This window comes from Lissotriton vulgaris, chromosome 4_1 (assembly GCF_964263255.1).
Source record: "Lissotriton vulgaris chromosome 4_1, aLisVul1.2, whole genome shotgun sequence".
Lineage (NCBI taxonomy): Eukaryota > Metazoa > Chordata > Amphibia > Caudata > Salamandridae > Lissotriton > Lissotriton vulgaris.
The window spans coordinates 1,100,903,169-1,100,917,163 of NC_141691.1; the positions used below are offsets into that span (position 1 = coordinate 1,100,903,169).

At 48.1% G+C, this 13,995-nt stretch overlaps 1 protein-coding gene across 2 annotated transcripts in view; it reads right to left on the bottom strand.

The window, feature by feature from the left end:
- The window catches only part of TEX10 (testis expressed 10), a 591,356-nt gene that overhangs the window by 394,092 nt on the left and 183,269 nt on the right, over positions 1-13,995 (bottom strand). For both annotated transcript variants that reach the window (XM_086965321.1, XM_086965322.1), the window contains exon 8: positions 7,813-7,990. In XM_086965321.1, coding sequence (XP_086821447.1) covers positions 7,813-7,990 — 178 coding nt within the window. The remainder of the gene's footprint in view (positions 1-7,812; positions 7,991-13,995) is intronic.

A 13,995-nucleotide genomic window follows, 5' to 3' on the forward strand; every position in this document is an offset into this window, starting at 1 on the left:
CTGAGGCCTGCGGGAGCAAGATGAGTCACAATCAAGTCCTCCACTAGTAGGTCAACGGTAGTGTCACCACTGTTCTCAGGTACCCCGACTAAGCGGATGTGGTTACGTTGGCCCCTATTTTCGTACTCCTCCAGACATCTGGCCATCAGATCATGCGATGACCGCAGGTTGCCGATCTCCGACTGCGCGTCCGCCATATCAGTGACAAGACTGGAGGCCTTAAGGTCCAAGGCTTTGACCCTCTCATTGGTCTTAGCCAAGTCCGCTCTTATGAGGGTAAACATCAACCGCCACCGTGTCTATCTTCGAGACAATGGCCTCGTATTGGAGCCCCATATCCGTCTTGATCCCAGCGATGGCGCGTATGAGATCCTGGAGGGATACCTCCGATGTCGCCGCCAGGTCCGTCTTCGGGTCCTCAAGACTACGGCCAGCAGCACTGGGGGAACCTTTCGGTTGTGTATAGCGGTCCATAACGTTGGTCTGGACTGAACCCCCACGGGTCGGCACCTTGGTCTTGCGCTTCTCAATTTCGGGTTTAGTCGCCATATTGGAAGCCGCGCCCGAAGGGCCTCTCTGGACCTGGTGTAAATGGCAGTGATCTTTGGGTCGCCAAATCAGTACTTCTGTCCAAAATCGTAGCCTGTGAGACCAGGGTTATGGCCGGAATGCACAGCGGGCCAGGCCACGGTGGTTCGAAATGAGGAGTACGTCCAGGGCAGTCAATTAGGAGGTAGAAGGGAAACCAAAAGTGAAAGTGACAATGACACCGGTGGAGTAGATGTCCAGTGACCGCTGTTGTTGAATTGCGTCTCGGACAGCCAGAGCAGCAGAGACCCCGGTCCCGTCCGGGGTTAGGCCAGAAAGTAAATGACGGCGTAGAAATGGTTCCCGAAGTCCGATCTCAGCCCTGGAAAGTGTACCAGGATCAGCAGGAGTAGAACTTCAAAAGCCCATAGAAATAATCAGGATATTAAAAGGATAGATGCAAGAGGGCGGCGCGGGTCTCGGGAGCTCTCTGCTCACGCGACCATCTGGGATGCCCGCGTAGCTCCTCCATTTATGTCATTATTGGTGCAATATATGACAAACCGTTTCCATTTTGCCGCATAGCAAGCTCTGGTTGTAGGTCTCCTTGCCTCCTTAATAATGTTCATACAGTCAGGAGGCAAGTTCAGGTAACCAAACTCTATGACTTCAGGAGCCAGATCGCAAGGTTCAACTGTTGCGGATTTGGGTGCTGAATGTCTTCATGGCTTTGCGTTAAAAGACTCGGTGTTTATCGCAGCCTTTGATGAGGCACCACGGAAAGTTCTAGGAACGTGGTGTACCATGGTTGCCTCGCCCACGTTGGAGCAACTAGGATGAGTGTCATGGAGTGTTGTCGCAGTTTGCGTGCTACTAGTGGTATGAGCAGGGCTGGGGGAAAAGCATACGCAAACCTGCCTGACCAGTTCATCCATATCGCATTGCCCTGAGACTGCGGATGTGGAAACCTGGCGGCGAAGCTTTGGCATTTTGCGTTTTCCCTTGTGGCGAACAGGTCTATCTCTGGGTGACCCCACTGCTGGAAGTACGGGTGCAGCACCGAGGGATGGATCTCCCACTCGTGCATCTGCTGGCTGTGTCTGCTGAGCAGATCCGCCATCTGGTGGTCTCTGCCCGGGAGGTGTTCTGCCATGAGGAAGATGTTCCTCTGAATGGCCCACTTCCACATGCTTTGCACTAGATGTGACAACTGTGGAGAGTGTGTGCCTCCCTGCTTCTGAATGTAGTACATGGCAGTCATGTTGTCCGCCCGGATCAACACGACTTTGTTGCACAGGTGTACTTTGAAGGCCTTCATTGCCATGAAGATTGCTATCAGTACCAGCAGGCTGATAAGCATTTTCCTCTGCTGTGTCGTCCATAGCCCTTGGTGTAATAGAGGACATGCGCTCCCCAGCCCAGGAGAGATGCGTCTGCCGTCAGCACTATTTGTGGTACAGGCTCTTGGAACGGTCGTCCCCTGCAAAGGTTTTGTGGGTTCCACCAATGCAGAGAGTGGTATGCACGACCGGTCACCAACACTAGGTTTTTCAACTGTCCCTGAGCCTGGTTCCACTGCCGTGCTAAGCATTCCTGAAGCGGACGCATGTGTAGCCTCGCGTGAGGGACTATGAAGATGCAGGAGGCCATCATGCCTATCAACTGCATAAACACTCGTGCTGGGAGCGAGTGTTGGGGTCTGAACTCCTGAATCAGCACCTGAATACCACTGATTCTTGCTGAGTTTGGCTGTGCTTTTGCTACCAGAGTGTCTATAGTCGCTCCTAGGTACTGTTGTACGTGAGCGGGCTGGAGATGAGACTTTGCGTAGTTTAGTGAGAATCCGAGACTGTGTAGGAGGTGAATAGTGCGCGACATGTGGCTGGCACATTGCTGGGCCGACTTTGCCTGTACGAGCCAGTCGTCCAGATAGGGGTAGACATGGACATAGTTTCTCCTTAGGTGCGCGGCCACTGTCGCCAAGCACTTGGTAAACACCCTGGGTGCTGTAGTCACCCCAAAGGTTAGGACCTTGAACTGATAGTGCTGGTTTTGTATGGTGAACCCGAGATACTTCCTTTGTGTCGGATGTATTGGTATGTGGAAGTACGCGTCCTTTAGGTCTAGCGTTGCGAGGAAATCACCCTGACTGAGCAATGGTAGAACCTGCTGTAAAGTAAGCACGTGAAAGTGTTCTGACAATATGTATTGGTTTAGGGGCCTGAGGTCCAGAATTGGCCTGAGAGACCCGTCCATTTTGGGGATTAAGAAGTACAGCGAGTATACCCCTGTACCTTGTTCCTGTATAGGGACGAGTTCTATGGACCCTTTTTGCAGCATGCTGATGACCTCTTGCTGCAATAAGTCTATGTGCTCTGCTGACATAGGACGGTGTCTTGGGGGTATCTTGGGTGGAGTGGAGGTGAGCTCTAGACAATAGCCGTACTGAATAAGTTGTCTCACCCACCTGTCTGTGGTAATGCTCTCCCAGACTAGCAGGAACTGTTGTAATCGCCCCCGACCGGTGTTATATGGTCCGGGGGCAGTGACAAGGCGTCACTGTTTAGTATTGGCGGAGGATCTTTGCTGCTGTTGCCACGGTATCCACCTCTATTATTCTTATTATAGGTGGTTTGCGTGCTCCCTTTATTGTACTAGACCTGTTGTGATGCCTGGCCTCGTGTAGCTCCTCTGTTACCGGAGCGACGAAAGGAACCTCCTCTAAATTGTTGAGATTGGAGGGCACCCATGGATTTGGCCGTGTCTGTGTCCTTTTTAATCTTTTCTAAGATTGTGTCCACATCAGGACCAAAAAGAAAATCTGGGTTCACAGGCTGGTTCAGTAGCGTGGTCTGGATCTCAGGTATGAATCCAGAGATGCGCAACCAAGCATGCCTTCTGAGCATGACGCTGGTGTTGATGGCCCTGGCTGCAGTGTCTGCTACGTCTAGTGCACACTTAATGGATGCGTTGGTAATGAGTTTACCCTCCTATATTAGCATCTCTGCTCCCTCCTTGTAGGACTCTGGCAAATGTTGTAGCAGTTGCTCTAGAGTGTCATAATGTGCCCTATCGTATCTGGCTAATAGGGCCTGTGTATTTGAAATCCTCCAGATATTAGCTGCTTGAGCAGCCACCCTTTTCCCAGAAGCTTCCAGTGCTTTAGATTCTTTGTCTGGAGGAGGAGCATCACCCGTAGACTGTGAATTGGCGCACTTACGGGCATTGGAGACCACCAAGGAGTCTAACGGCAGCTGTCCCATAATATATGTAGGGTCCACAGGCGCCGGTCTGTATTTCCTTTCAATTCTGGGGTTAATAACCCTTGCTCTAGTGGTTTCTTTGAAGATGTCACCAGCATGTTTAAGGACACCTTTTAACATTGGCAAAGTTTTTACAGATTTTTCTGAAGAGGAGAAAGTGTCAAACAGGAAATCCTCTTCAACAGGGTCAGCATGCATGTCCGCATCATGATTTAGTGCTGCCCTTTCAATCAAAGCATTGAATGCAGCTGTATCTTCAGTAGGTGATGTTTTCACAGGATAGGAGGGAGTATCAGGGATAGTTTGTGATTCTCCCTGGTCAGTAGGGTCCGTCCAGGTTTGAGTCTGGTCATCCTGATCAGTGTCCACAGGGTAATGATACTGTTCCTCATCATAATAACCAATATCTTCTGTAGTGGGTGTGGGTGAATATACCGAAGTGTCCTGGCCATAGTAATGCACAGTCTCAAAAAGGACAGGTGAAGTTGCAGAATCCCTCTTCTTTTTGAGTGGAATTTTGTAAGATTCCAAAGTATTTTCAGATATGATTTTCCTCTGATAAATAGTGAGTTTACCAGATTCTGAGTCTATATGCAATTTGGACTGGTCATCATATGAGGGCTCCTGGTACATAACGTCCTCTTCTGAAGGATGACTCAGTTTCCCCATTGATACTTGTTTAGGGGTTTCGGATCGAGCGCCTTGGGGCGCGCAGTCTGTGGAAGTCCGAATTTTATCGGTGGCTCCTTAGACGGGCCGACCTTCGGCGCCGGCGTCGATGTAGGCCCGACCGACTTTGCCTTTTCGCCAGCCGTCTTCTGGGCGTGCGCTGGCTTCGGTGCTTGTGGCTTCGGAGGCGTGCTCTTCCGTTTCGACTCGACGTGGTCCTTCGAGGCGCTTTTGACTTTTGACTCGAGGCCTTTGATAAGCTGGGGTCTGTCTACCTGATGCTTCGGATCGAGGCCCTTCCGAGACTAGAGTCCTTTGTTGATGTCGCTGTCCATTGGCGTCGACGTCTTCGGTTCGACGTGCTTTGTTTTAATGGCGGACTTCAGCGCCCCGATCTTCGGTTCGACACTCTTTACTTTTGACCCCGCAGGGTCGTCGACACAAGATTTTTTCGTCGACTCCGATGGGTTTGAAGGTTTCGACCCGAGGGCTGTTTTCAGCACTTTCGGTTTCGCTATGTGCTCGATCGCTTTCGATTTCGTTTTCAGTATTGGAACCGATGGCTCATGTAATGTCTTCTTAGCCGGGCCTTGACGCAGGGCTATTGAATGTTCGTCACGATCTCGGCTAAGGCCTTCTGGCGATGCCTCGACCTGAGCCTTTGAAAGTCTCTGAGTGTCCGTGTCTGGCCCAGTACCCACAGGTGGGCCCGGTTCATCGCTTGAGTCATCATCAACGGCTCCGATGAGGGATACGTCGTCCTTTACCTCGACGACGTTTTCATCTTCGACTTGGTCATCGTCTTCTTCATAATACTCGGAGCCATGCTCAGAACCGGGATCCGACTGCTGTTCTGAATCCTCCGCGTCAATGACCTCATTGTCTTCATCGAATATATTCACGGGGTCGGGCGCTGGCTTCAACATCGTTTGACTCGCTGCATGTCGGAGTCTAAGCGTCTTCCTTGACCTGAATCGAGCACAGGCTAGACAGTTGTTCTTGTCGTGCTCTAGTGATAAACACTTGTTGCACACCGGGTCTACATTGATGTGCGGGTACTTGGAGTTACAAAGGGGGCATCGTTTGAACGGGCTCCGTTCCATCGACAATCAGGCTTCCGGTGTCGAAAAGGCCACGCGGCTCTTCTTGACGTCCTGCTCAAGAAAAACTGGAACAAAAACTCGGCACGATCGAAACAATACCGACGACCCAGAAGGCCTTTTGGCCTTTAGAAGTTTCCGAACTTGAGTAAAGAAAAGTACATCCGAACTCAATGGCGGAAAAAAACAATCTGAAGATGGATAGGATGCCCATGCGCACTGTAGTCCGGGGGAGGAGCCACCCGTCTCGTGCTACTTTGAAGACTCTTCCAGGACAACAATGTGCAATCATCCGGACCAAACACTAGGCGGCGATCTATGCACAGCTATCAATTCAGCAGCCCACATGCCTCGAACATATTTGTTCCAAATATTTTTTTGATAATCAAACTTATTGCAGTACACCTTACATGTGCGCTCGCTTTTTCCTCCCCATGTAAACTTTTCTTGTGAAAAGACCCTCAACATTTGCACTTGAGTCGGGCAACACCAAAACATATATATAACTGAGATTATACCCTCAGTTATTGAAGCGGTCAAAAATGAAGCAGCACTTTTAAAACTATGGAGAAAATTCCCATTTACGGAAGGGATCTAGAACTTGTACAGAGTACCACAGTGAGGTTTCATTAACTCCAAATGCCGTGGATGGTTTCATTTACGTAGCTGAATCACTGCAAATACAAACAATATCACTCCAATCTTTGTTGAACTTGTAAAGAACCTTTTTGCAGCAGCATTTCAAGTGATACTGCGTTCCATGTTTTCCAAAAGTCTGGTATCATGTTTTCACCACTATCCCAGCTGCTTTATGGTAGCACTCTTTTCACAAACTTTTCACTATGCCGTGCATTGAATGTTTAAAGCCTGAGGTATTGGCAATTCACCTACAATCAATACTGACTCACTAGAAACTGGGGGCTGATGTATCAAGGATTTTACCCATTCTCTGTGGGTAAATGTGATGGTACATATTGGGAATGATTCTTATGAAACCAGCCATTGTACCCATCAGTGAAAGAATCAAAAGCAGCTAAAATATCAAATTTAATTTTGATATTTCCTGATTCTCTACAGCTTATAAAATAATTAAAAAAGACCTAACTCATGCTTCTAAACCCTGCATACTTAGGCCAAAGATCCCAAAACTGAAAAAAGCAAAAGGAAGAAGAAACAATATTTTTGTGCCATCCATAAACAACCAAACTTAAGCAGAATAATTTTCTTGCTGCTAACTTGCAGAGCAAAGTTACATTGTATTGGCCCCTTCAGGAAGAAAAAAAATTATTCCTTCACTCTCCTTTTCCTTTCTTTGAATGGCATTTAGTTTGTTGTTGTGCAGGTGTTTTTTCATTGTATTTATGTTTACACTGGTGAGGGCTATTTCCCATTCGGTTTGGTTTGATCAGTTATTATAGGTTTAAACCTAAAACCGGACAGCCTAATCTTGTTGCAGCTTTGCAAATTTCAACTATGGGAATGTTTACCAAAAAGGCCATAGTGGCCCTTAGCTTGCGAGTGGAACGTGCCCTAGAGGGTGATGGACGGAATGTTGCACAATGGCAAACCATTCACCCCAGTCACAGATCTGGGTTTAATCCATCGTTATTTTGCTCACCAAGCCACCCCAGTTCAGACATGGCCATATGCAAATCAGTCTTGACCTTGTGCTTCATGGGGACAGTCCAGCCCGAACTGCCAAGCCATGTCTTCCCTGGACGGGAATCAAGCATCCTAACGATGGTTTAAACCCAGATCTGGGACTGGGGGGTGAATGTTTTGCCAATGTGCAACATTCCGTCCATCATCTTGTGTGTTTTGCTGTTCGGCCTATGTGGGAAGGTTATGCCCAGACGTGGGTCCCGTGCTCACTACGCCACTGGAGTCAAGCTATCCTGGCTGATAGCCAGAAACCGGTCCTAGGATGCTTAATTCCGGTCCAGGGAAGACATGGCTTGGCAGTTTGGGCAGATATAACAACAGTTTTCCGTTCGGCTGGATAGTTTTTATAATGAAAAACTGGCTGCATGTCGGAAATTCAGAAAGCAGGAAATTAGTGCTAACAGGGTAAATACAGTATCAGATGCCGCTTGGAATTGCTGCAAAGTGCTTCATACATTTAAAAAGTTTCAATGGGCTCATCTGCTTAGCAAAAGCATAACTAGGGTATTTTATCGAAACAGCTGTGAACTATGTTCACTGCAAACCATCTTACCATTAAACCTTTAAAAGCAAAAACAAAAACACAATACCTAGTATGCAGTATCCCAACAATGGCAGTGGCTGTACTTGATGATAGTCTCCCCATGATACAGCAGCGATTAAGACAAGCAAGTAGATTTGTTGGCATGCATGGCAGAAAATACAAAAGCTGCACTAAACGCTTCTGTGACTCAGCTGGCAGAAGCACAAGGATACCATCATGTGGATCTGAAACAAACGTAGACAGATTAATTTGTTGTTACGTAATTGTGATCTGAATCGTCAAGCATTTAGCGTCTTTAAAAATGCATAAATACAATCTTAACTTCTATTGCATTTAATTCGTGAATTTACTGATTTATCATCACAGAGTACATTATTGCCAACTGGATGCGCAGGTAAGGTAGCGTGATTCCCACAGGCTTAGTTGATTTCAGTAGGAATCCCTTGTGGCCTAACGGTTAAGGTCTTAGATTCTCCTTTTTAACATTAAATGTTCAAACCAAAGTTTCCAATACACGTGTGTTAGGTAAAAAACCAAAGCGGTTCAATAAAGAATTATTTAAGCTGTATGTTTTTATAAAGAAGTTTTAGTTTTGTGCAACATTTTGAACTGCTTGCTGTTCTGCTTTTTACAAAGTCAAAGACAGGAGGAATTTCCTCAAGTGGTTGTGGTTATTATTGTTTAACAAGTTTACGCGGCAGGTTCAATTCCCTCCAGATTAGGTAAGATTATTAATCTGTGAAATCATGAATGTGGTATAAATACCACGAGATGTGGGACCTAGGCCCATGTCAGTATTTTCTTTTTCTATGGCCAAGACTTTAGCTTCTAGATTTATTCTCCTGACTAGTTTCTGAAGATCTGCATCTCCAGTATCTACCTCATCTGGGACACTGCTGGAGTTACTCCCACTAGTGTTACCATCTGAGGGGTAGAGATGGAGTCAAATTCTCCATCCTCTACCTCTGCGGACTCATTACCTCTTACGTAGTAGGGGAAATGTCATTCGCTGCCAGCAACTGCTGGAGATGGGCTTTTGTGGGCTTAGGACCCATGACAAGTTTCCATGCTTTGCACAGGTCTTGGAGTTCCAGAACTCTCAGATTAGCATACGTATAGTAAAGTGGCCCTTTGTGCAATGTTGCCCTACACTTTTTGCCTGATGTTTATGCTCTTTGACTGAATGTGCCCTGGCTTCCTGCCAACCAGGAACCCAGGGCCCAAGTTCTTCCCCTAAAAACGGTACTGCGTACTCCCAAATTGGCACTTTTCTGACCACATGCAAGCCCCTTTAAAGGTACCCTAGGTACCAAGGGTCCTGTGACCTGAAAAGGTCGCTAAGGGCTGCAGTACTTATTGTGCCACCCTTAGAGGTCCTTTACCTTAAAACACACACACTGCCTTTGCAGGCTGACTGTTTTGGTGCAGAGCAAAGTTAAAGAGTCGACATGGAACACATACCTGCGTGCCATTCATATTATTCACTACCCTGGCATAGGTCAGCCACCCTTATAGCTGGGTGCACTATGTCGGTGGTGTGGGTACAGATGAATGAGCCCTATACCCCATCAGTCTCTAAACCAATTCTTAGACATTTTATGTGCAGTAATGCCATTAACAGTATATGGTGCTGGGAGTTTGTCATTACGAACTCCACATCACCATAATGACATTACTGAAAACTGTAAAGTCTGGTATCAAATGTCTCAGCACATTAAACCCACACTGATGCCAGTGTGGGGTTTAATGAAAAATGCACTCAAAGGGCATCTTAGAGATGCCCCCTGAAAAACTACCTAACATTTGCGTCCTGGCCGAGTGGCTGCTCGCCAGCTGCCACCACCAGACATGTTTCTGGACCTCTGGGTCGAGAGCCTGCTGCTGAAACAATGCACATCCTGGGACAAGAAGCCAAGCCTCCACACCAGGATGGGCAGGGTCAATGAAGGTGAAGCTTCAAAGGCTTGCCGCCTTTGTGAGCTACCCCAACCCATTACTGCTTCCAGCAACTAGCTCCCACTGGTTCAGACTCCCACTTTGGGTGAGAGAATCGGCAGGAAAACCAAGTGAGGAAGAGAGCTGTGGCCACCCTTGGCTCGTGAACAGTCACCAACCAGAGGCCCTCTATCCCCCAACGTTAACATTGGGCCTCAGCACTCTGCACCCTGCCGCCCTGGTGCCGCAGAGAGTGTTCTGAGAGTGCATCCTCGACCCTGGGTCTAACCTAGGAATAAGAACTTCCACATATAAGTACTTACCTGCAAATCGTTAACTGCATTTCCTACCATAGGATTGCATTGACTGCTTTTCCATGAAAATTCTTCTAAGTGTGGAGTTGGTTTGTACGAAACATTGTAAAACTGCATAACTGTAAAAACTTATTTACTTACCCTTTGTCTAGGAAATGTCTCCGTGTGATATCTAGGCATATCACACTGATTAGCAAAAGTAAGTGACTTACCTGTAACTCAACCAACTGCATTTGAACCTGCATTCAACTGTAAATCACTGCATAAGATTTTGCAAAGTATTATTTCACTTCCCTGCCCCAGGCTTGGTTCTAGAAATAAAATAACGAAATAATATTTTAGATACAAACAAATTGGTTGTAGTTCAGTCTTTGAGTGTGCAACATCATTTGTTGCCTGTATGTATACAACAAATGCTTAACACAACCCTCAGATAAAGCCTTACTGCTCGCCCACACTACCACTAATAGTGTTATCTACTTTTACATCTGCCGACCTTTGGGGTTCCACTGGACTCTATGCACACTATACCTCATTTTGGTATAGTATATACAGACCCAGCTTCCTACAGGGTGTCCTTAGGCGGACAGGCAGCTCGCCGCCAAGGGGAGTCTTCAAGTTGAGGCAGAGGTAAGAGGAGGAGTCCGGCAGGGGTCAGCCCACAGTGAACTCGGGCTCAGAAGTGCTGGGGAACCTTCGCAGGACCGGTGGGCCACTTGGACTCGGGTAATGGGCGTCGGGTGCAGAGGTCGGACCGGAGGCGGTTTTGGGGTCCTCATGGCAGAGTTCTTCAGCTTTGGAATGCATTTCTTCTTGGACAGGTCCACTATCCATAGGAGTTTTACAGTCATTGTTGAAGGCAGGCAGTCCCTCCCACGTATTTGGTCTTTGCTGGGCCAACAAGAAGAGTCATCTTTTTGTAGCGGAGGTGAAAGGCAGCAGACAGGCCGGCAGGGCTAGCGTAGAGTTAGTCACTGGTACAGCTCGTAGAGCCAGGTCTTGAGGAGTCTTCTGAAGGTGAGTAGGTCTTGGGTCTGCCGTATGTGGGTAGGGAGGGTGTTCCAGGTCTTGGTGGCGAGGTAGGAGAAGGATCTGCCGCCGGAGGCCGTTCGTTGGATGCGGAGGACAGCGGCGAGGGCGAGGCTGGCGGAGCGGAGCTGGCGGGTGGGGGTGTGGAAGATGAGTCTGCTGTTCGGGTAGGCTGGTCCGGTGTTGTGGAGTGCTTTGGGTGCGTGGGTGAGGAGCTTGAAGGTGAGGTGTAGGTTTCTCAGGTGGGGGATGATGTGGCTGCGGCAGGGGATGTTGACGATCAGTTGGGCGGAGGCGTTTTGGATGCGTTGCAGTCGTCGTAGGCGTTTGGCTAAGATTCCTGCGTTGAGTGCGTTTCCATAGTCCAGTCTGCTGCTCACGAGGGCCTGTGTCACCGTTGTTCTTGTTTAATTCGGTATTCACTTGTAGATCCTGCGGAGGGTGTTGTAGCAGGAGGAGGAGACGGCGTTGACCTGCTTAGACATGGAGAGGGAGGATTCGAGGATGAATCCTAGACAGCGTGTGTGGTCGGTGGGTGTTGGTGCTGTTCCCAGTGTGGTCTGCCACCAGGAGTCGAACAAGGCTGAGGGGGAGGATTCGAGGATGAGGACCTCCGTCTTGTCCGAGTTCAGCTTCAGACAGCTGCTCCTCATCCAGTCTAGGGCAATCCGGTCTCATTCTACCCAGACTTCACCCCTGCGGTGCAGTCGGCGAGGCGTGAGTTCCTTCTTGCTAAGCATCTCCTGCTGCAAGCTCAAATTCCCTATTCGCTGTTATACCCGGCAAAACTTAAAGTCACTCGCGACAGAACTGCACATTTTTTCAAGGATGCCAAATCCGCCCTTCAATTTGCAAAACCCATCGGTGGTAAAAAGTAAAAACAAGGCTCCACAACTGCAGACTCAGCCGAGGCCCGGCTTAGTGACAATGACTGATGTGACTCCAGCCTAATTATATCCTTTGCTCTAGTTGATCTGTACTATGATGGGAGGTGGGGGCTAGCAAGACTTTTTAAGTGCTGGGAAGGGTTTGTTATACAACAGTTGTGTCCCACACCCTCTGTAATGGGCGTTGTTTGTTCTCAAAAAGGCCTGCTGGTCGGATTTGGCAGACCCCACGACAGGCTAGATTGTGATGGGACACGTTGGGCCGGACTAGGATGCATGAACTGCCCATGCACCTGAACTATTTGATATGATGTGTGAATATTGTTTTGACTTTGTGTAATTGGTACAGCTCTCTTGGCCACCCTGTCTTAGCAGAGGAGTACACTGGTGGTACTGCTCCCCTATGGGAGAATACCCTTTTGCGGTTTGCTTCTTTAAGATGTTGGGGGGTGGGTTCTCTAGAACCTAATTGGGGGTTGAAGTGGGTGATGGGTTTGAGGGGCGGGGGGGTTTGATGTTATGTTCTTAGCCAGTTAGTTACTATACAGCTCAACGGACTGCAACTGGATGCCTCTGAATATGATGCGTTGCGTCGATCCAACTGTAATTTTACAATGTCCTCAGCTAGTCCCCATATAGCCAGTATGAACTTTTTAATATGGAACATCCATGGGCTGAATGACGGTAGAAGTCCAGGCTTGTTCACACCTATTTGCGGAGGCATAACGTAGATGTATGTGTGTTAAAGGAAACACATCTAAATGTCGTACCCTCCCCCAGGCTGAAGTATAATAGCTGGGGCTCAGTGTACTCCTCCATATACTCAAATTTCCCGCGAGGGGTCGCTGTGCTGATTAGGCGAGGTCTTGAATGGAAGGAAAGGGAACTACACACTGACTCAGAGGGTAAATTAGTCATCATACTTGGCACCCTGGGTGGGATCCAGGTTGTGATGGTTCCAATATATGGCCCCAATGTTGATTCTCCGAGCTTCTTCTAAGATATATGGGCCAGAGTTCATGCGACTGACTGCGACACCATTATCTGGGGCGGGGACTTTTTTTTTATTGAGCTTTCATCAAAAAGGAAAACTTAGAAAAACAAAGCCAACATGGTGTTACAGGAACATGAAGAATATAGCAGTCATGATCAGTAAATTACATCAAAACGATAATCACATTAAGTGGCCCGCTTGTGCCACGCATCAAAATGGTTACAGTAACTTCAGGCAAATATCTACAGTATGAAACACAATGCAATCTGACAGGCTATGGAGGAATCATGGCCGGGAAAGGGAAAAGCAGGCCCCACCCAAGATCGATCAAGATATAAACATTTTTTAAAGTGGCAGAAAATACGACAAACAACCTGGTGTTCACACCTCCACCGTATCGGCCTCCGTGTGCGCGGGTGTCAAAGAATAGGGCTGGCTCCGAGCCCAGGCCAAGAAGGGCTCCCATATGTTGCGGGGTCTTGAGGCTGGGGGCATAAGTTCCCAAAACATGCTCAGCTGTGTGTGGCCATATGTTACTTCATTTATCCAACCCCTGATTGAGGGCACCCCCCTCCTCCCCCAGTGGAGAGCAACCTGTTGCTTGGCAAATAGCAGTAGCAGAGAATGTGGTTTACGCTGCTTAGGCAGAGTGCCTTTGACATACCCCAAAAGGACCAACACTGGGGATGGATCATCAGCTCTCCCAATAATTTGGTTCACAGCTATAAAGATTTTGGACCAGAATTCAGCTATTTTTTGGCAGTCCCACGCCATGTGGAGAAATGAGGCAGGGGTGCATCTGCACAGCCAGCAGTAGAAAAGCTATTCCATAGAGCACGACACGCTGTACGTAGTTTGTGATATAAAAAGAGCTCAGCAAAAGATATCGTCCTTCCGTGCCAGCCTCAGGGGGCGGCCTGAATGTGCCCCCAGGATACAGATCAGCAAACGTGTGTAGGTTCATATAGTTAGTGAGGGTCTTACCGATCCCATCTTGAATACAGGGCAGCAGTGGATTTTGTGCCAGCGGGATGGACGGGGCATATAACAGTGGAGTTGCGCAATTCTCC